Raw genomic sequence first — 23,553 nt, forward strand, 5'->3', positions numbered from 1 at the left:
TTAGTTTTGGGGAAGCTGGTATTATATAAGAGGGAATCAATTTCTGTACCAGTATATCTCAAACATCTTGGTCACAGTACCCAATTATACTTCTAATTAATTGGTGACCCCACAGAACTTTTGTTTATGTGGGTTATAGCCAGCAATATGTATGTCGGACAGTATGCCCTAATAAGCTTCATGTACAATAGATACCTAAATGCTTCTTAGTGAGGTGAGCTTGTATGTTTTCCCTTTCTCTGTATTCCCCAGTTTCTGGAGTTGTCCAGGTCTTCTAATGTACTTTTGTAGGCCTCTAAAGAATGCTCTATTGAAAATCATTGCATGATCTGGTACCTTCTGGTGGCCTGCAGGATTCATGTGCAATCCCCTATGTACTTGTACCGGCTAGAATCTCTGAAGTTTAGAAGTGGACGAAACCATTTAATTTAGTCTTCTCATTTTACAGATGAGGCAACTGAGACCCAGCAGATTGATATCACTTGTTTAAATCATATAGTTGGGGCAAGACTGGACAGGGCCAGACCTGAGATCTTTCTAAGTCTGTCATTTATCTTTAATTTACATTTCAGAGTGCTGGATTCCAATGAAAAACGGAAGCAAAAGAATTTTAGAAACTTTATCCTTTCTATGTTATAATCATACTTTAATTTGTGATTCACTCACTCTGGTGACCATTAATCTGATAACAGAACAAACCTCACAACAACCAAAAAAAAAAAAACATTAAAAAAGAAAGTAAGTATAGACTTACCTTTTATGTAAAATGTACTCATTGTCAAGGACACTCTTAGGGAATTTATCTGAAAGATGCTCATGTGCCAAAGTTGGAAGATAAGTCAGTGTCAGTGTGTGTTAATTTCCCTTCACAAACTATTTTACCCACTTTTTTTTTTTTGAACATGCATTTGTTTCTCTTGGGGGGAACGCTATAGACTTTTTACTGGGACATTATATTCAGATTAATAGAGATACCCTCTAAAATATTTGTTACGCAAATTAAAAAGGTGTAGAACCAGTTGTTTATTTTAAAAGGATAGTTTCTCCTTTTTAATAGTGTGAATCTAGTAACATTTCATGAGATTGGGTCCTTAAAAATACAGTTTAAGCTTCCCATTTATCTTATATTAGGAGGGATAGAAATAGTTTTTGTTTTTTGTTTGTTTTCTTCAAGGAAATACATTGCGTTGCATCTCTTTTAATGTTGTAGGCAACTATAAAAAAGATAGCCTTTAAATGTTTGACAAATAAACCATACTTGTAATTTTCAACACTAATATATAAAAAAATAAATACGCTGTTGTTAATCCAGGTAACTCTGTCGATTTGCCATTAATGGTTTAAGAAGTCTGTCAAATAAATTGATTCTTTTGGACTGAGTTTTTGCTTAGGCTTCAGTTTGATTAGTTATTGTTTAAAATAAGTTGAAATATTAATTTCATTTAGTGCTAAATGTTTCTTTCTTGAAATGTTTACAAAGAAATGTTTCTTTCTAAATCCTAATGTGGCATTTGCTTTACAGCTTATTTAAGTATTTTTGATAAACATGATTTTGTTTAGCCTGTTTTGTGAAATCTTAGAGGTTTTATCCTTGCAGAAGTTGAGAATGTAGTTAATTCATATTTTAAGTTTTATTACTGAAGACTTTAAAGCTAACTTTTAATTTCATCATTGTACCACATTTTATACAAATAAAAGTGGCGTTACTATTTTTAAAAAGGTTGGAAATTAAAGGTAATGATTTTTTGCCGTGTGCTGCTCCTGAGAGTGTTTTATGGAGTTGAGGGGCTGTCAGTGGATAGAAGATTATAAAATATTACTATGTCATGATGTTACTCTCATCCTTTTTATAATTCCAGGACAACAGGATAAGTTCCCAAAGATAGATGAGATTTTGAAAACAGCAGATCATAGTGATAATGAACTTAATATCAGGGTTTTTAGATGTCTTGAATATATGATTAATCAGAGAGTTTGTAAGAGTTTGTGATGATGGCAGTACTAATATAACATCTTTAAGGGATAAATTAATATAATTTCTCTCCTCTATCTTACTCTTCCTTCACACTGTACTTTTTTTGTTGTTAGTTATACTTTGTATTTAAAAGGTATAGTAGCTCCACAATATTAAAGAAGTGTTGTTGTCACAGTATGTCTTGGTTTCAGCAAGGCAGTTAGACAGTTTCCTATGATAACACAGTGGGTAGTATGGCAACAGATGAACTCTTACTTTGCTTCACAGTAGGTTGAGAAATCACACCCAACAAATAAAATAATTTTGGTAAGATGATTCTGTGAGAGTCTAGAAGCTGCTATTGAGCAGGGCATTGTAGCATCTGTGACAGCAGAGGCTGGGTGAACATTAGGACTGCCATTCACATCACAGTCCGTGTAAGCTGGACAGTGATGTCCTGTGCCGCACAGGGTAGCCTGGCAGTGTGTGCTGGGGCTTGGAATTAGTGACTTCTAAAGAAGTCTAAAGCTTCTAGTGCCAAAAATCTTGATTCCCTATACTCATTACATTATGTTACATTATACATTCATAGTATTTTTTGTCTTTTTGTGGTAATTAAAGTTTTCAGTTTAGTATTTAAATAAAATTTCTGAATACCTACATATACATATAAATTTATATGCCATTCTCATGTCAGTGCTCTCACGTTAAAAAGAAGATAATACTAAAGACGAAATTAAATCATGTGTATAAGGCCTAGCCCCATATATTGCATGAAGCAGGTATTTAAATGTTATTTTCCTTAACATTTAAATTAACGAGAAGTAGTATACACACGGATAGGAGCAAGGGTACCTTGATTCACTTCAGAAATTTTGAATTAAAAGAAAATCAGTTTCTCCAAAACTGTGCCTATTACAGAAGCCTGTAAGCCACCTGTATTTTACATCTTTTTCCTACCTACACTTCACCCTTACCTCATTCCTAGCCCCAGGGTGTATGCTCTCTGTACTTTTTCTTATCTCAACTGTAATTAAATAATTGTTGTCTTTCTCCCCAATTTAGCCATGTCTCCAGCACCTGTCGTGGTCCCTGGCACATTGGAAGTGCTCAGTGTTTTGATTTTTAGTGAATGCAGTAAATTGGTCAGAAAAATAGTGCTGTGATGCATTTTTTCCCCATAGGCTTTAATAATTGTATGGCCATTGTAGTGTTTCTTTTTCACTTGTCACTACTCTATTCCACCTCCAGAAATGAGTCTAATAAAAAAAAAATAGACAAAAAAACATTTCTTTGGATTAGTTTATCACTCAAAAGTAATATTAGGTATCCAGAAATTTGTCCTTCCTGTACGAGGGGGACAAACCAGAGGTGCCACTTTCCATGAGCCATGAATCGTAATATTATAAATATTCTGGAGTATCTCTGCTTGGATGTCCTCTGTCATATCTAAAGTATGATTCCCTAGAAGGCTCTGCTCTCTTAAGGGACCCCATTTCTTAATCAAACACTGGAAAAATCTGTGACTTTGTGTCTCTCTTTTGTATTTCTCCAGATGTTCTCTGTCACTAACTTTAGTCATTTCCTTTAAAATTCTCTTGGATTGTTCCTTCTGGTTGCAACTGACAAATCTCAACTCACACTGGCTTAGACACTACAAATGATTTTTTGTCTTTTTAACCTGAACTGTTAGCCTCAGATAGTAATTGATGCAGTTGCTCAGTTGTCATTTGATGTCATTAAGGACCCAGTTTCTGTGGTCTCTCTGCTCTACTCTCCGTCTCTGCTTCTCTCATCTTTCTGCTTTACTATCTGTAATGCACATTTCACCCTAGGCTCCCCTTTCCTGCCCACTCCCTTCTGAAAGGAGGAGAGGAAAATCTCTCAGAAATAAGCAAATGCCTCCTAGCATTTCACTTGCTGTGATTGAGTTGAGGGGATAGGTAGGTGCTCAGCCCCGAACCTGTCACTTCGCCAAGATGATGTAATAGGATCATTGGCTAAAGCAAATAAGTACCTTTTTTGGAGCAGGAGGGCAATCCCATCTAAACTACAGGACTAAGATGGGGCAGTTCTCCAAATGGAAGGCAGGAGTGGGGTCTTTTGTCAGAGGAGGGGCAGTGGATGCTGGAGGAGGGGAGTCAAAGCCCAGCAGCCTTTTCTTCATTCTGGTAGTTAACGGTCACTCCATGTGTCAGCTGATTTCCAGAGAAACCTAAGTCATCCTTTCAACTAGATGAATTCCTAACACTGCTCTACCCCCAACAGACACCTTCACATTCTCCTTTGTGCCTTCTCTTAACAAATCTTCCATCTTTAACCATTCTTACTGCTTTCAGTTTTATTGGATGAGGTGTCCTCTAGTTAAGACTGATCTCCTAAATGTGTTTCTAGCTCTCCAAATTCCCCAGGAATCTTGCTCCATTTATTGCCTGCCTTTCTTCAGTGTCTCACTATCTTTATTGGCTTTGCCTTCAGAAATAAATGTCTTTCCATTGTCTAAATAAAAGGACAATTTTTTACTTATTCATTCTCATAGTTTAGTTATTCATACTCTCTCTCCCTGTCCTAGTTACCTTGTTGAAATTGTTCCTACCCTAGTGGCTATGAGCTCCCTAGTTGCTAAGCTGGGTGAACTTTTCAGACCTTATCTATTTTGATCTTACCCAGTACCCTTTGATGTTGCTGACTCTTGGATGTCTTCTTTTCTGTTAATTTCTGGGATGACTGTTGTTTTTTCTTCCTAGTTCTCTGGCTAAGTGCTTTTTTTTTCCTTTGCTTTTCAGATTCCTCTTCTCAGCATATCCTTTACATGTAGGTGTTGCTCAGGTCCCTAGCCTTCATCAGCCATCAGTACACAGGTGTCATTATAACAGAATTCACTAATAGTAGCAGCCGCAATCAATGGCAAGCCCTGTTTTATTTACTATATTCCAAGCTTTGTTACAAGAACTTATGTTGGGTAATTTATTCTTTACAACAACCCTAAAAACAGGTACTGTTATCTGCTTATAATATATATATATATATATATATATATATATATTTGTGTGTATCTGTGTGTGTGTATGAAAGGTAAGACACAGAAGGTAAGTAACTTAAGTCTGTCATGTTAAGAAGTGGAGACTAGATTAAAACCCAGGCCATCTATCGCCAGAAAAGTTGTCTGTTTCAGTAAACTGACAACTTGTTGAAGGACAGACTTTGTACTTTTAAATCTTGGTATTCTTGGCATTTATCGAAGAGCCTGGTATTTAGGAAATGTTTTGTTTAAATGACTGAAAGGTCACATAAATGCAGAAATTCATTACTATTCCCTACTTCTTTGTAAAGAAGTAGATGTTGGTGTACAATGGAATTGAACGTAGAAACTCTTCCACAAACTTGCTTTATGCTCTTGTCTGCCTGGTCTTCTCATACTCTTTATGTTGAAGAGTCATTGTGTTCATTTCCTTCATAAAACTTTTCCTAACTTTCACATGCATACTGAGATTGGATTGCCCATAACCTTTATAACACATTGTTTGTGTATCAGTCACCCCTTTAGACTCCAGGTTCCTTGAGGGCAAGGTTTTCCAGAAGAACAAGGGGTGTGTGTGTGTGTGTGTGTTGTATGTGTGTGTTTTACATCATCACTGGTAGAGGCAATAGCCTATAAAAATATTTTGTGGTCTTGGACACATTTTGTTATCTGTAAACCATGGTATGAGTATTTAATATGAGCATTTTGATTTTGTTTATTTATAAATCCTCTTAATACTTGGGTCCCTGTGGTTCATTAATCCTTTCAGACCAGCAATTAGCCTTTCAGAAAGTGTCTTTTCCTCCCATTATGTTTATTTGGAAAGGTAACCCAAAAGGTTTATATTTTATTGGATAATTATTTGCTAAATTAAAGCAAGTTTTATTTTAATGGCATGGTCCTTTAATCAGCTTTGCTTTTTTTTCAACTTCCATACACCTGTAGCAGATACTTGCAGATACTTAAATTTCTTTTTTTCCCCCACAATCTTGATAATTCTGAGTATGATTATTTTTTAAATCTTTGCTAATATTATGGGCAAGATGCATTTTTGTTTATTAGTGAAGTTGATGTTTTAGCTGGAGGGATTATGAATTAGTACAACCTTTTGGAGGGAATCAATTTGGAGATACTCATTAAGAATCAAATTAGCCATTCATGTCTTCCCTTTGATCCAGTAATTTACTTGTAGGTGCTATTCCCAATCCTGAGGAATAATTACATATGCACACCTATCAAAAAGAAATGGAAGAAGAAAAAAACCTGGAAGCATGAATTTTCTTACCACACTCTTAGAATACTGACAACTTAGAATCACCTAAATATTGAAGAAAAAGAGAATTTGATTAATATATCTATTAGGGGATAATATGTCACTACATACATTTGGATCAAATTATTTTTGTAATTATGTTTGATTATTCATTTGGCTTTAGATCATGTGAAGGGTTTCCAGACCTCTGATCTCTCTGGTTTCTTTCTCTCTGTCCATAACTCTTTCACTAGTTTTTTCAGGCACTTAGATTTAAAATAACATGGTCCAGGGTTATAGTTGGGCCCTGATTTGCTTCAGGGAGGGGAACAGAAAAGAATATGATTATGTGCACTGCTTGAGCACATAAGTAGTAATTCAAAAATGGTAGCAGTTATTGTCTAGTGTGTGCTGAACTCACTTTTGTGATTCTTAAAATACTATATGTATTTACTTGACCAAATCATAGCCAAATTGTCTCAATAGTTCTGTTTTTATAAGATTTTATATTTGCTAAATTAAAACATGATGTAAGATGATATTTCATACTCATACTTAACATTTAAATTAAGTGCACTTTTGAATATAACCACCTAGTTAAATATAAGTTAAGACTGTATTTACTTTTTGTGTTTGTGGCTAGTTCAGTATAGCCCTGGACTTGAATTAAATAATTGATTGTCTGTAACTGATCGGAATTTTGAGTAGAGCCTTTCTGAGTTTCTAAACTGCTTCTGAGTTAGGATAGAAAAGTACCAGTTATACCAAATTTATATATGAAGTTCTCTAGCAAGGCAAGTATTTCCTTAGGGCTCTATACTATTTTAAGAAAAGCAAATTCTCTTAAATAGCACTTTTTAATGTGATACTTTATGTCTACATTGATACGATGATATATAATTGGGGGGGCTTAGTCATTTACTAATTAAGCATGAATAGGTATGATCAGATAGAATATACAAATAAGTGCTTTGCAATTTTAGAAAGTGTTAGCTTATTTTGAATAGCCTATTTATTTAATACTCCATGAGTTCCTTGAGGGAGACTTCTTTTACACACACTACACCCCACCAGGCCTGACACATGGTGGTACAGGGTAAAGATAGGATGAGTGTTTCACTGCCGCTTGTGACCTGGTTTGAAAACAGCTCTGAAAGCACAGTGGAAGAGAGATGATGGTGAGTCTTCTTGCACTGTCCTGAGAATCTGTGATATATGGTGTCTTGAGTATCTGGTCTTCACCAAGGGCAGATGAAGATTGTATCACATCATAGAGGACCCATGTTGACTGTATAAGCAAACCAAAATGGACCACTTCACTAATGAAGTCGTAGTGTTTTCTCTAATTTTGCTGTTTGGCACACAGGCTTTAAGGGCTTTTTAAAGTGAGCCACAGTGAGGTTTCCAAGTAGGGATTATCTTAACGTTTTTTTTTTCTATTGTCCATGTCCAATCTTCTGTTCTTTTTAGGTGTCTTTTGGATGCTGAAATTTAAAAGGATTAATTCATACCAAACCATATTCTAGAACTGAGTGTCTTTGAAAGTGGATGAACTCAGGCCTTAGAGTTTATAGTTTAATGTAGCTGTGACTGAAACCCCTAGTTCAGCGTTATTTCACATTTGTTAGTATTTTTAAAGGACACATTAATTTGTGTGTTTCTCTGCATTGAAAGGATTTGAGTTCTGCAAGGCTTGAGTCAAACATTTCTTCTTTCTCTTCTTGGCCCTCAGCACAGTGCTTTGCCCATCCTAGGAATACACTATTTAGGGGACATGTAAGGGTATACAGTAGGGTTCCTCCTCTCTGGGAATGTAAGAGCTAGCTGAAGTAGGATTAGAGCTGGAATAATACTTTAAAAATTGAAAAATTCACTCTCTTACCTTAAAAATTTTATTTTTATTGCACTAAGATCAATGAGCTAGGCTTTAGATGTCCACCAGTTCACAAAAAGTTGAACATATAAAAACTTTCCTTGCTTGTTCAGTAATTTTTATAATTTTTTAAAAAGTACCAGCAATATGTGTTCGTAGGAGGAATTTTATAGACAGTAATTTATGTCATTTCGATCAATACTTTCCTGGTGCATGCGGAATGTTTGCATGTGTGGTAATGCTTCTCTGCTTGCCCTGGAGTGCATTTGGTGACTAGCACAGCCGATCACTGCTTTAATTTGGGCATTGATAGCCTTTGCTTTTCAGAACCAGGTATTGTTGAAAACCTTTGCATCTTGGGTACTTTTTCAGTGCCAGTGTTCATTGTTTGAGTGTTAGACACTTACATTACTTACATTAGAGAAAGAGAAATTCTGTTTTTTGTCATTCTCCCTCAGTTGAATTCTCTCTAACCTAGCTCAGTCTGTAATTTTGGGAAATTCTAAAAATCAAATTTTTGTTAATTGTTCCTGTGTTAAATAGAGACATAAAAGCAGCAAACTGATATAGTTATTTTGGGGTGGCTTCAACTCTAGCATAGGCCTCCATGATTGCTCAAATTATGATTCAATTTCTTATAATGATAGAATGGAGGGGCTTGCTTGTTTTCTTTCTAAAATCTTCATTTGAGCAGGCTTTCAAAAAAAATATTGAATACCTATTGTGTGTGCCAAGCACATTGCTGCAGTGCTAGTGAATAGGGGATAGGATAAAAATTAAAAGAGATATTCTTCACAGCACTTATCATCTAATGTACCATAGTAAAATCTTGAGAAGTCATCTTGGGCCAGTACCACCCAAGGAGTATTTACCTTTTTCGTTCAATTAATCATATATTAAACAAGGCTGCAATGATATAAGATTAATTCTTCTCTCTGGATTAGTTTTTTGGACTAACTTTTTCATTTTACAAAGAAATTTTTTACTCTTCCTTCCTGATTTCCCATGGTAAATGGTGGTACCAACCATCCACTTGTCCAAAAACAGATACCTTTGATTCTTTTTTTCCCTCAATCCCTGTGTCCAATCAATTACCAATGCATTTACTTCCTAAATATCTTCACGGTCCCAGTAATTCACTCCAGCCATAGTCCAGGCTACAGTCTTTTCTTGGATTATAGCATCATCCTCCCAACTTGGCTGTTTTGTCCCAGTCTACTTTCCTTCCAGTCTGTTCTTCATACCAGAGCCAGGATAATCTTTCTAACATGGAAAACTGTTCAGTGTCTGCCTCCCCCCAACCCCCCTAAAACCTTTCAGTGGATTTATTTCTTCTTAGTGCTGCTCTCAAAGCCCTTCAGAATACGGTTCTTGTGTGTTTTCAAACCTTGCTTAATGTCTCACTTTTCCTTGCACTCTTAAACTCTACATGCATGTTCTTTCCTCACGCAGCCCTTCCACTGACTATTACTGCTCACGGGAATGCTTCCATTCACTTCCATATCCCTCCCCCCAAATATTCATGTTCTCAGCCACACTGCATATTGTTCAGGCCTGAACACCAGTGAGATACTTCCTCTAAGAAGCATTTCTAGCCTACTAAGTGAGATTAAGGCTTCCTCTTTGTGTGTCCATTGAAAAACTTATTTCCTCCCTTTTTGAACTCTGAGCTGATTAGTGCTCAGTTACTACTTTTCTACAGCTTGGGGTAGTAGCAGTTCCTTTCATACAATAGCCCCTTCAAATGCTTGTTAATTTGTGATTTTTCAAATATACTGTTAGCCCTGCATCATATAGAGATACATGGCATGGCAAGGCTATCAGCATAGGGTGACAATGTTAGGATACCCCTTTGTACTTAATAGATTTAAGCTTTCCTTTAAACAGTGCTTCAGTGAACTGCCTTCCATGGGCCAAATCTTCCATAACGAAAGTGTCCCCTTTCATAAGGACCGCAAACTAAGAAAAGTTTTACATTTCTAAGCGCTTGGGGAAAAAAAGTTGAAAGAAGAATAATATTTTATGACACATGAAAATCAATTTAAGTGTCCATAAATAAAGTTTTATTGGACAGAGCCCCACCCACTTGTTTATATATTGTTTGTGGCTTCTTTTGCTCTACAGCGACAGTTGAGCAGTTGCAGTGGAGACCATCGGCTGGCAAAGCCCAAAGTACTTACTGTCTGACCCTTTATGGAAAAATTTGCTGACTTCTTTAAATAATTTTTGTCATAAGAGAATGAACAAGTATAATTAAACAGTCTTTAAGTCATATCGAAGTCACTCTCCCGCCTTCTGCGTTTAAGGTTTAAATAAGTCCAATTAGAGAATATCATTTGAGTTTGGGAACTGTATTCAAACCTCTCTACCATATACATACCCGGACCTTTTGAAACTTGAACATTACTGATTAGGTATTGAGGAAATAGAGGCTTCAAATACTGCTAAATTATGTAGACAAAACCAGAGTAGATGGCATGTTGTTCCACCATCCCCTGCCCAATTTGGTCTGAAATCAGTCTTTTCTTAAATAACTAATGTTCTGTTTCAAATTTACTTTTTTTTTGCAGTTAAGGAGAAAAGGGGAACGCTGTTTAATATATTCATTAAAATATGCTGAAGCCTTCTTAACAAATTTTGAATCATTTTTGCCACTGGGTTATCTTGCAGAAAAAATAGGCCCAACCATACTTTGGATGTATAATCATTTTAATAACTAGTGGAAGTAATTTTGTTTGTTAGGGTTTATTGTTAGGTAATACAGAACATTCATTTTACATCATCAAATGAAATCAAATTGTTTTTAGAACACTGTTTACGTTTTGCTTTAAAATATTTTATTGAGAAAATACTTAATTAACTTTGTTTTATTTTTAGGGTTATATCCTGTGTTGTGACCTCATGGTTTAAGTGGGAATAAAGATGAGTATAAGCAGTGATGAGGTCAACTTCTTGGTATATAGATACTTGCAAGAGTCAGGTGAGTACTTTTATAAAATAAATAGGCCTCAAATTATTTTAATATTCTAAAAATAACTTCTTATGCATTTAAAATTTGTATCAGTCCAAACTGTTGAACTTTGTATGTTTCTTTAATGTCTGGACTGTCATTTTAAAGCTATGTGTTACTGCATGGTTTAACTCTCTGACTCTTTCAAATATGTTGGAATCATCTCAGGCAAATATTTGTAACAAAAGGTTTGGCTTTCACTGTTCAAAGACCATTCTTATAGCTTGTTATGAAGTAAGATTATTGCACATGGTTAATAGGAACATATAAACTCTTGGATACCATCAGTTTGATAATGTATATTCAGAATCCTCAATTAAATGTTGTTGGTACTAATTGAAGTTAGCAGTTCAAAAGCCAGATTATCAGTATTTTTTTCAGAATGCTTTCCTAAGTATTACCCCAATTGATTAAGTGTATCCTTGACCTGAATTCTTATATTCCTGGGTGATTAATAAATAAAAACCATTGAAAGTCATTTGCAATAAATATTAAATAAGTTAGTGATCATCTAAGTTTTCTAGACAGATGAAGAGGTGTAGTTAGAAAACAGAAGAAGTAGTGTAAGGGGAAATGTAGGATGGATTAAGCAAAAATATAAAAGAAGAAGAGGGAGAACTGTTTGGTATGGGATGATGCTAGAATGATGATAAAGATTCTTGACTGCAGTTGTAAGTGCTGATTGTTAACATGAGATGGAATCATTTGGTTGAAAATATCATGGTCAAGAGATTGAATTTTAGAATGTATTTATTTTGGAATGTTTTAGTAGTAAGATGAGGCATGGTATTGAAAGATAAATTTGGTAATGGCCTGTGGGGGGTGGGCAGAAGGAAGAGAATAGAGATCTAAGCTGTTGGGCAGTGAGGATTAGGTTGTATTTCATTTCACTGAGGGTTAGGATTTTGAGACTACAGTCATTCTTATAGGACTTGGCTATTGTCCTTTCTTACACAGGGAATACAAACTTGATTTTAGATTGGAATGGTTGCTGAGATGTTCCACCTGTATTCCAAATCTGAGCCTTTCTCCTGACGAGGGTTTCTGTTCCCCAGCACCATCACTGCTCCTCTCTGGCCTGCCACTGCTGAGAGGATGAGCTCCAGCAAGCACAGGGAGGGAAAGAGACAGAAGAAATTTAAGAAACACATCAAGGGAGAATAGCTTGTTTTAATTGGGGTTAATGGATTTTGTTTAGTTTTCTTTTGTTCTTTGTTTTTAAACTGGTAAAACCAGTATTGAAGACAAATCCAGAAGAAGAGTTCCAAAGAATGTTTTCAACAAGATAAAATTAAGTGGAAAGTAGTGACCTAGTGATTGTTTTAAACATATGTTTGAAAGTTGTCATAGAGTACTTTTGGCCAAAATGGAACGAATTGGTTGGATCAAAACCAGACTTTGTGCTTTCTGCCTTTGAATCTGTCTACCATTTAAGTCAGAGATTTAAGGCTTTGAGACAGTGAAACAAAAAACACTGCAGAAGATCAAAGGATGAGAAAGATATTGCAAAAGCTGTTTGGTGTATTGTAAAGCAGCCATTTAGGTGACACCATACGAAGTGGCTGTTTTTGGAGGTCAGGAACAGTTGAATAGCTCCGCACTTCTCTGTGCTGAGGTGAAGTCCGTCGGGGGGTAGGTAGAGGAGCTCATAAGCACCTAGGTCTTCCTGTTTCGCAGAAGTCCACAAATTGATGTTTGATGTTGCAAATAATGATAAAGTGAGTAAACAGCAGTAAAATAATACTTGGAATAATTTTTGAAAGAATATCCAGTGATTAAATATTCTCAGTAGTCTTATTAAAGTTGCTTGCATTCTGAGAGAAAACCCTTCTAAATTCCATGTTTTAAGGTGTTTTATACTGCAGTAAAAATAAAGCATGAGTTGTAGTAAAATAGGGTAAACTGATATTTATTGTATTAAGTCCTCTATACTACTTGACTGTGTTCTTAGGTGTACATTGTGTATTAGAAAGCTTTGTACTTTACAGGGTAATGGTGATGAAGAACTATGTTAAGTAGCATCTCTAAAAATGTGAACATCAGTCCCTCAGTAAAAATTGTAACTTCCTATTTACATTAAGACTTGTAGGTGAAAATCAGATTGAACTTACGACATTTTGACTTATGGCAATTTTTCTAGGAATGCAACTTGCCATAAATTTAATAACCAACTAACCAGAGTTCTAAAAGTTTGATCCTCTGACCACCTGCATCAGAATAACTTAGAGAACATGGAGTGGGGCCCAGGAATCTGCATTTTACAAATGTTCCAGGTGATTCTTAGGCACAAAAAGTTTGAAAGCCACTGGACTATATTAGTTATAGGATAATTGAGACTTGCCAAGAAAGTTGACGACAGGTATGTAGCATGTTCATGGTATCTTGAAAGACAAAAGTGTATTTAGTAATTGTTAAAGTAGAAAGCATGAAGTGCACGTGTATTGAGATTTGAGGTATGAGGCTGTCTCCTAAAGGGGAGCTGCCATGAAAAGCAGTATGTTTGGATTCATGGGCAATGTTTAACAGGAATGATGAGGCATGTTCATGTCATAAAGTTTTCCATGAGACATTTATTTGGAATTACTTCCAGAAAGAGAAGATGGGAGAGACTTGGAGAACTTTATAGTTCTCAAATCTAGGACAGGGTTCTTCAGATTAAGCCTGGGATCTTACCCATAATGAATTCCCATAATGACTATAATCTTGGCATTGCCATGTATTGCAAAAGCTTTCTTGGTTCTACTCTCCAATTATGCATACAAATGCCATTTTATTTGCAGTTGATTCTATTTTGGAATCACCTAGTCCAGTTAATTTCCTTCTCTGGGTGGTTTTGGAGTTGCAGCGTCTTTATCACCTTAACTTTCAAAGGATACTTAACTGAGAACTTGTCATTAAACAGCTAAGAAATATTGTATAAATTACTTTGGGGTCATAAATATTTTTCTTGGGAGGATTTAAAGCACTACTGAAGAAAGTAGAGTACTGAATTGGCTTTGGAGATAGGTGGAAAAGAAGCAACCATGGCAAAGAGAAGATCTGTGCAACGACAGACTCAGGGGCTTGTTTGAACGCTGTCAAAAGAGGATGAAAAATTTCCCTTCTTCCCTGTCTCATTATTTAATGGCTCTTGGTCCAAAAAAATACCTTGTGAAAGCTTTGTTTTATTTTGATAAATATGTGGTTTAGACATAATGCTTTACAGTAACAACTTTTAACAGCTTTCTCTGCAAACAGTGTTTAATGTTAGTTGGACTAAGTAGGTATCCACCATATCCATTTCCAGAGAATAAAAATCACCTAAATTGTTTTTGCCTTAAAGACTTTTTGTACTGTGTGTGGTCATCATCCTTTTATGACTGCTCAGTATTGAAAGGTATTGTCTTAAAAAGTACAGTCCTCCCCTCCCCCCAGTCAAATTAAATAACTTCTTGGACTTTGGTTTCCTCATCCATAAAACTTGTTGCTTTTTGAAAAGGAATTACATCATGGTATTGATTTCTCTGTTTGAAATAAACTGTCCCCCAACCCACCAAAACTAAAAGAGAAAAAATTGCAGAATGTATTTATTAAGTGTTGTAACTTTTAATTTTTCTCAATTTTATCTGTAGAATGTTCACCTTAAGCAAAGTACTTTGCTCTTCACCATTCTGCTCTTGTATGAACAAGACATTCGTATTTAACAGTTATTTTCTAGGGAATAAAATTAGTTTTTTTCTCTTTTGGGATGACTTAAAAATTGAGTATATTTGACATGCTATACTGTAAGTAACAATGACTTTATTCAGTATGCTGACTTTAGTGTTTGCCCAAGGACATTGGATAATTTGATTGCCCTAATAACTCACATATAGCAACTACATGAAGGTAAGTACTTAATAGTATGTGCTAAGTTGTATTTAACGGAACGTGATGCAGTGTTAATTTGAGAAGCACTGAGCTGATTTTGGACCTTTTCATTTTTTTTTTTCCCCTTTTGCATCACCTGTAACTATAGTTACTCATAATTTTTTTTTTCCCTGGAGAAATTGTTGCTGGCAATTATTTGTGAATGTTTTGGCACCTGTTTTCCTTGTTGCTTCGTATATGAAGATTTGATTTTATGAGGTTTAAAGTGTGTATTTGGTCTGGGGGAAAGAATTCTTGATTCTAGATTTAACTGCCATTTATTACATGTTTAAGAGCTCTACTAACATCCCTGTTTATGATGTACTTGACTGTTGGCAACTATGAAATAATTTATGTCTTACCAATGAAATAATTATGTCTTACTGGAAATTGCAAAAACAACATGTCCTTGTTACTAAGATGAGTTGTTTTCTAGATTGGATTCTAAATACTATTACTTTAAAAATATCATCTTGTTTTTAAAACTGAGATTTATTGTGCACACAGGATCCTATGTATAAAAAAGTGAATGTGTAGGCTGACAGTGTTGGGTTCATGAAAGATCATCTTGTCTACCTTTACACACACACTCCACCACCTCCACCCTGCACTGTTCTCTTTTCTAGCTGTTTCAGTGGGATCTCACATGCAGGGCACCACTTTTTCTGAGATGATGCTTACTTCAAGAACATTCTATAAGTTTATAAGATTATGTATAAAAACAATACTTTTTTTTTAAAGAACATGATCAGTGTAGGCACAGACTGACCTGTTTATGTATACCCTAAGGTTCTTACCTATAACACAGTATAGCTCTTTCCTTTTTTTTTTTTTTTCATGTAACAGTTTTCTATCAGCCTCTGTAAGAGCTAATGAAATGGTAGCAATCAAATGACAATGCAGTTTTTCATGACTCCAGATAAAGGCAACTGGGCTAGATAATCATTCCTTCCTACATGGCCCACTCCCAGTGCCATTTATAAACCAATTTTAACAACGGACTGGGCAGAGGCAAGTTTAACTGGCTTTTCCTAATGTGCTTCTAGCCATGAAGACCTGGAGTGAGGATAGCTCGGAATCTTATATGTCTACCTTCAATCTTTTAATGACTAGATAACTAGCTACTGAAGTTCAAATAGGTATAGGTAGAGTTTTGTTTGATAGAATTAAATAAAATATGTAATGAAAATCATACTAATAGCAAGCAAAGTTGTCATAAATGCTGGTAATTACTATATTTTAGTACTTCCAAATTAGTTTTTCTCCTCCTTATTCTTCAGTAAGCTGAATGACTATTTTTCACTGATAACGGAAATTCCTACCACACGTTACTACTGACCCACGTATTAAAAGACAACAACCCTTTAATAGTTGTGAAACACAGAACTTGTTCAATTTTTATAGTAATCTTTTTTGTGCTCTCCACCTCCATCCCCCACCCCTGCCTTAAGACTAGTCAGCGTAGTATAAGGAAACATACATATTGCTGGTGGCAATAGAAATTTGCACACATTTTTTGGAAAGCAGCTTAGCAATCATGAAAACTTCCTTTAAAATGCTCAGTCCCCTTTAACTTTTTGAGGAAATCCATCCCAAGTGGGGAAAATTATGTATGGCAAAATCTTATACAAGTAGATATTTGAGGTATAATTCTTAATCTGAACACTGGGAAAGTCCAAATGTCCAGCTGTGGGATAAATGGATGAATAATTTACTGGCTGAATATTATGACGCTGTTCAAATTATTTCAGAAGGTGTAATTCATATAATGCTCATAATTAGATTTTTTAAAGATTAAAATGGCATACAATATTATATAGCCCAGTGTATTATATGGTGCAAAGAATAAAAGGAAATACACAAAAAATGTTAGCAGTTGCATTTGGGTTTTGGTGTGGTAATTTTTTTTTTTTTTCCTTTTTTACATTTCTTCTGTTCTTTTTATAAGTTCTGGAACTAGCTCTTCAACAGTCAAGATCCCCTGTACCATTTTGTTCCCTCCTCCTTCTTACCTTTCTAAAATTTGGGCCTAAAATCTGGAGTTGGAGATAGATTTGGGGGCAAAGGTGTGTGTGGCATTGTGAACAGGGATATAATATTGTCTTTTTCTGACCTGATGCTGACTAGGATCTTCGGTAAATCAGATTCTCCTTCCAGACTAGGGTACCATGTTGCAATAAATAGATGTGCTTTGTCTTTTTTCATCAAATTTTCTTGATCCAGATGTGCTAAACCTTAACCAAAGTATTCTAGGCCTGTTTTCTTAAGGTCCTGCTGTGTTTTCCTGTATGCTGCAAAGTGAAATTGGCAGACTCTGGAGGACAAACTCCCCTTTGAGAATACAATTCAATCATCCCAAGGGAAAGCAACTCTGTAAAAGAATCAGTATGTGAAAAATGGTTGTTTTTTGATCTCACTTCTTACATTGCAGTGGTCTGTGGTCTAACGTGTAATCAGTCACCCCCGCCACCGCTCATCTATTTCACTGAATTTCCGTATACTGAACTTTGTGGTTTCTGGCCTCATTCCTCTCTGGAATCTCTTTTCTACCTCCCAAATCTTAATTACGTAATGAATGCTTAGAGTACTTGATTACAGTGGTACTATTCATATCTGATTTGCTCTTACCATGGAAATCCAGGAAGGGATGCTATTTTAGGTAATCATGCTGAATTTCAGCATATCCACAGATTTAGGTGCTCCCTATTACCTTCTATTTTGTAAATCAGAAGTTATTCTTGGAGAGTATTTCTTGCATATCCAAGTACAAATGGGAATATTTACTGACACAAAATTGATTGAATTTTTAGATGGTTTTCAAGGAAAACTAAAGTCATATATTTTTCTTGGAGTCATAGGTTTTCTGCTATGCTAACATACACTGTAGTAGAACTGTATTCTTATTTAACATTTTTTGAGCGCATGTGTTAGTTTCCCAGAATTAAAAGATTGTTAAACAAACCCTTGCTTCATGCAGCCCAGTCTAATAGTCATACATACACACAGGTGATAACCACCCAGTATGAAAGTGCCATAGTAGGTGTAGATGCAGATTACAGGATCAGCGTAGGAGAGACTGCTTAACCCTGCAGCACTGAAAGGAAGGACTGTGCTACCATTTGTTCTGTTAGGGTAAAAGAGCACAGGAAGAAAGGAGCCAACGGTACACGCACAAGGGCTCAGAGGCATGATGATGGAGCCCAGCCTATTCAAGGACTTACATGTAATTTGCCATTACTTCAATTTAATGTGCAATGGAAAGAAGTGGGGACGTGGAATCAGGGCAAGGAGAGACAGGATCAGATCAGAGGGGTCCCTGTGTGCCATATTTAGGAGTTTGGCCTCAAGGCGAAAGGAGTTCTTGAAAGTCACATGAGAAATTATATGATTAGCTTATGTTTTTGAAATAGATTCTTTCTGCAATGTAGCAAAGATACTGAACTGGGGAAGAAAGTGAAGGAACTCATGACAATAATAGTCTAGGCAAAGGATAATGGACACTGAGTTCAGGTTCTGGCAGGAAAGGTGAGAACAGTCCAGAAGGTAGGATGATAGGATTTGGTGAATGGTGGAATGGCAAGGGCTGAGCGAGGAGTGGAAATTAGGATGATTTTCAGATGTTACAAAATGAGATCAGAAATTTTTAAGGAAAAAGGAGTTCTAGGGAGGATAAGAAGAAAAGTACAGTTTTGAACACAATGATTTTAAGCTGCCATGTAATGCTATGACTAGAAAAAAAGTTATAGGTAAATTCAACATTTATTTAAGCAGATCATTTATATGTGGAACTTAACTAGGGTAAACATTAATGAGAAGTGCCACAACAATGCTAATAACTACTGCAGGGTGGTTTTGTTGTTGCTTAGTAGCATTTTAAGTGTATCTGCAGTAACTTGAAGTGCATGTAAATGTAAGATCTGTAATAGCTTCTCTACCGTATAAGATCTGTAATAGCTTCTCTGCTGACTGACAGAACAAATTCAAGATAGATGCAGTATTCCTGCCTAAAATTGACATGATCCCAACCACAATGCTTGGGATATTCTTGGACATATTACTTTAATGTTAAACTCTTATCAGGTAATAAGGACCTAAATATAATGATTTTGACTATAGAGAATGTACTTATAGACTTTGCTACAGTCTGTATAAGCTTTATGTAATCAAAACACTTCTAAAACCTGGGCACTAAATAAGGCTAATAAGATGTTTTATCATTTCATGCACTGCTCAAACCACTTTCCTATACCAGGAATTGAAAAAGAAAAGAAAAATGACAGTTGTTGACTTCTGTCAGCCAAGGCAGTGGGCTTTTATTTGGCTGTCTACCTATTTAACTCTTCAATAGATAGAGTAAAGTGGTTAAGATCATGATGTCTGAATGAATTTGAATCATTACTCTCTTACTTATTGGCTGTGGGTTTCTGTTAATTTAGGTTATAAAATAATAAAAATAAATGTATATGTACAGCATCTAGCATATGATAGTCCTTCCACATGGTATCTTCTGTCTTGAAAGTTTGCTTCTTAAATTTCTAAGTCATTTGGCTGTTTAGTTGTTTCCCCTACTTATGATTTGTGATAGGGTTGGGGGGAGGGGGGAGTTTTGATTGAAAACAGAATCTCTGACCTCATTGCTTGGGGATTTCACTGCCATCTCTCTCAGCCTTTCTCCTCACCCTCCTCTGTCCATACTCTCAGTGTGTCACCCTGGTGATCTGGAATCTACTGGTACCTGATAGGACCAATGCACAGAGGTGTTCTTTTGCCTGCATTTTCCCCTGGTGTATTTCTTAGCCATCTCTGTGAACTCAGGTTAAACTGAAAATGGTTTATAATGTGTTCAATTATGGTGTTGCTTGTGGGCAAAATCATGAGTTTAAAATCAAGGCGTTACCTTAAAGGTAACTCCTTTTCATTTCTTGCTGCTTTAGCTGTGGGTAGTTACAAGCATGGAATGATCGTGTGTCCTAGAGGGAGGGGAAGAATGAGCTGTGAGGAAAATAACTTGTATACTATTGATGTAGAGACTTAGTTACCTAGTTAAAATATTTCCTAGCCACATGCTGTTTGTGAGCCTGCAATATTTTATTATGGATTGTTCACAAGTGCCACAAGGAGCCTAAGAATAGAAAGTAGAAGTACAAACTGCAAAAATGCAAAAAAGAACGTGTACTAAGCACTAAAAAAACTGGGATAGGCTAGACAACGAAAGTTTATTGTATAGTTAAATCACTTTAACCAAGACCCAAAATAAGCCCATGTTCATTTTGTTTTATTTAGTATGAAAGTTTAACGCTCTGTATTGCATGTATAATTTAATTGAATTGTTTAAAATACTTTAATAGCAATGACTATTTAAATGATAAACTGTGATGGATATTTTGGTAAAGAGAAAAACCACCTTTGGGTCTAATCAATTTACAAGAATTTCTCTTTTGAATTTGACTTTCCTAAAGCAACGCTAACATAAACTATCCTTTTATCCCCCTTTATTTTAATTGGGAGAAAGTCTATTTGATTGTTAGAAGTCTCAAATACAGATTATATTTAAATGAAAAGATTTTGGCTATGTGGGTGTTTGGTACGTGTTTCAAATTAAAATGCAGTAATTGCCGGTGGAGACATAGAAACTGGATTTTCACTTGCTAGTACTCCATTTCCAAAAGATTTCATTTAGATGAGTTATTACTAAGTGGCCAAGAATTACTAGAACTTTTTTTAGCAATTAAACTCATTTAAAATCGGATTTAATTATAAAAATATTTTTCATTCTTGAGTTTCAATTTTCATTCCTTAGTTTCAGTTTACCTTGTATTTCCTAAGTAGTTTGAAGATAAACTGCAAAATACTGAATTTATATAGTGTTTGACGATTTTTATGTAGAAACTTTAATTTATCTTGGCCTCAATTATCTTGAGTGAAGGAATTGATTTCTACCTTTTCCACCTTTAAAGTTTGCTGCTTTTTATTGAAGAAAGTTATACTTCTGATTTTTTAAAATTTGAAGTTATGTAATCAAGTTTGTACTAGAAATTTAAAGAATATATTAAACAATGAAAGAAAAGGAAAGTATATAAAGATAAACATGTTTGGATTTTCATATTTCTTTATTAAAAAGCATACTTTATCTGTGTGTCTCTCTGATTTCAAATGTGTTGAATGTGATTTTTGACAGCTAGAGGTCTTTTATTTGTGCCATGTAGCATGTTGCCACTAGAAGAATTAATTCTCCTACCTCTTCTTTTGCTTTTAGGATTTTCTCATTCAGCGTTTACCTTTGGTATAGAAAGCCATATCAGTCAGTCAAATATAAATGGTGCCCTCGTCCCACCTGCTGCATTGATTTCTATCATCCAGAAAGGTCTACAGTATGTAGAAGCAGAAGTTAGTATTAATGAGGTAAGGAAGATTTATTTCAAATACTAATTCTTACTCTTAAATATGTCCTTCAATCACATATTGTGGTTGTTTTTCCCTTATTTCAGTTTCCCTGGGTTAGCTAAAATGAAGGGTGTTATTCCTGATCTAGCAGTCAGGTTACACAGGCAAGGCATGTTGGCTCCCAGTTGTAAGGACCATTATCTGTAGCTGATTTCCCTGAATATACTTTTGTAAGTAAAAATGAGATTTTCATTAAGACATAACGGTACTCTGCTGTAGAATGCTGAGACCATAATGGAGCAATTCAGAAAATCTCAGGTTGTTTGTATATATGTTGGAAGCTAACTCTTGGTGGTATTGCCTGTCTTAGGCCCACATATATAGGTAGTTTGTTTTTAGCTCAGGTGATAGCAAAATATGGCCCATGGGCCAAATCCTGTCTGCTGTTTGTTTGATTGGAACACAGCCATGCTCATTCATTTACATAGTCTCTATGGCTGCTTTTGGGCTTCAGTGGCAGAATTGATTAGAGACCTAGAGACCTTATGACCTGCAAAGCCTAAAATATTTACTCTGGACTTCTACAGAAAAAGTTTGCAAGACCCCTGGTCTAGACAGAAATTCTCATATATATGACCAGGACTTATAATACGTGGAGCTTTTCCCCTTATTTTTTAGTTACTTGTAAGTTAAAATACTATTTCCTGCTCCTCAAATATTCCATTATAATTGATAATTCAGAAATAAGTGCTGTGTTTTTGTAACTCAGAGCACACTATCACACCACTGTTGATTGTCAGCGGTGCATGTTCCACAGTTCAAATGTCACATTACCAGGCTTTACAGATGCATGGTTCTAGCTAATTTGTGCCTTTTCTATTTCTGACTTGCTCTGTCTGTCTGTATCATGTCTTCTTCTTGTTGGAGAACTTTTTATTTATCGTGAACTTGTAATACCAGTGAGTGGAGCTTTAGAAAATTTGAGCAACTCCATAAAATTTAAAGAGCACTAGCCTGTGAGTAATGATGGTGCTTTTCAAAAGTTAGTGCCTAATGTGCATAAGAATCACCCAGAGAGTAGGGAGATTCCTGAGCCCATCCTGAGACAGTCTGCTTCTATAGGTTTGAATCTAGATTTCTAACAATTTACCTTGGATCATACTTTGAATAGTGCTGGATTAAGAGATCTCAGTTGTCACTGATTTCTGTGATTTTCAACAAGTTTTTAAACCTTAATGTACTTGCATTTCACATTAGTAAAATGAGATGATTGGATGACATAATATCTGAAGTCTATTTCTTCTTTAATATTTTAGCCAAATCACAAGAAACTTTTGTGTACAAAAAAGCTGTTTTAAAAGTCATTTAGGTTTAAAGAACTTTTTACTATAATATGGCACCGAAACTCATAAGGAATATTCCATATTGGTCCTTACTTTTGACTAACAGAACTTAAAATCTAACCTTTAGAAGCTCTTTATCATCTGAGCCTACATTTTATTAACCTTTTCCATTTTCAGCTGTGGTTTCTTTTATTTTTCAGCTCTAATCTGTGCAGCATTTGACAACAATATGAATTAGGAGAAGAGAAAAATTTAAACAGCCGTTTGTAGTTGTGTCTTACAATTTCCTTCTCCATCTTTGCTACTTTCCTTCTTATTACATGACTTCAGAATATTCCCTGTGTTTTTATTTTGGAATGATATTCCTTCTATTGATGTGTAGAAATATGGATAACCCTACATATTCTTTGATTTTTCTTTTTTCACAATTTTCCAAATCCAGGATGGTACCTTGTTTGATGGCCGACCAATAGAATCCCTGTCACTGATAGATGCCGTAATGCCTGATGTAGTACAAACAAGACAACAAGCTTATAGAGATAAACTTGCACAGCAACAGGCAGCAGCTGCTGCAGCTGCCGCAGCTGCAACAACCCAACAAGGATCTGCAAAAAATGGAGAAAACACAGCAAATGGGGAGGAGAATGGAGCACATACTATAGCAAGTAAGCTGAGAATTTTAAAGAATTCTTTTTCAGAGGAAATATTTTGGTTTATGAGAATGTGCCACCTTCTAAGCTGCAATTGTATCGAATAACTTCATCCCCTAACTAGAAATAACTAGTTACCCTGACTTGGATTACATGGTTCAGATTTTTATTCCTAAA

The 23,553-nt window shown here is 35.5% G+C and overlaps 1 protein-coding gene across 20 annotated transcripts in view; it reads left to right on the forward strand.

The window, feature by feature from the left end:
• Positions 1-23,553, forward strand: part of TBL1XR1 (TBL1X receptor 1) — a 201,728-nt gene that overhangs the window by 135,112 nt on the left and 43,063 nt on the right. For 18 of the 20 annotated variants that reach the window (XM_037840334.1, XM_037840368.1, XM_037840349.1 and 15 more), the window contains 3 exons: positions 10,979-11,081; positions 21,256-21,401; positions 23,169-23,391. In XM_037840334.1, the coding sequence (XP_037696262.1) occupies positions 11,024-11,081; positions 21,256-21,401; positions 23,169-23,391 (427 nt within the window). In that variant the 5' untranslated portion in view covers positions 10,979-11,023. Of the gene's footprint in view, positions 1-717; positions 739-10,978; positions 11,082-21,255; positions 21,402-23,168; positions 23,392-23,553 lie in introns of those variants that run through there. The other 2 variants (XM_037840291.1, XM_037840391.1) reach the window with 2 other exon arrangements.

The sequence above is a fragment of the Choloepus didactylus genome, chromosome 1 (assembly GCF_015220235.1).
Source record: "Choloepus didactylus isolate mChoDid1 chromosome 1, mChoDid1.pri, whole genome shotgun sequence".
Classification (NCBI taxonomy): Eukaryota; Metazoa; Chordata; class Mammalia; order Pilosa; family Megalonychidae; genus Choloepus; species Choloepus didactylus.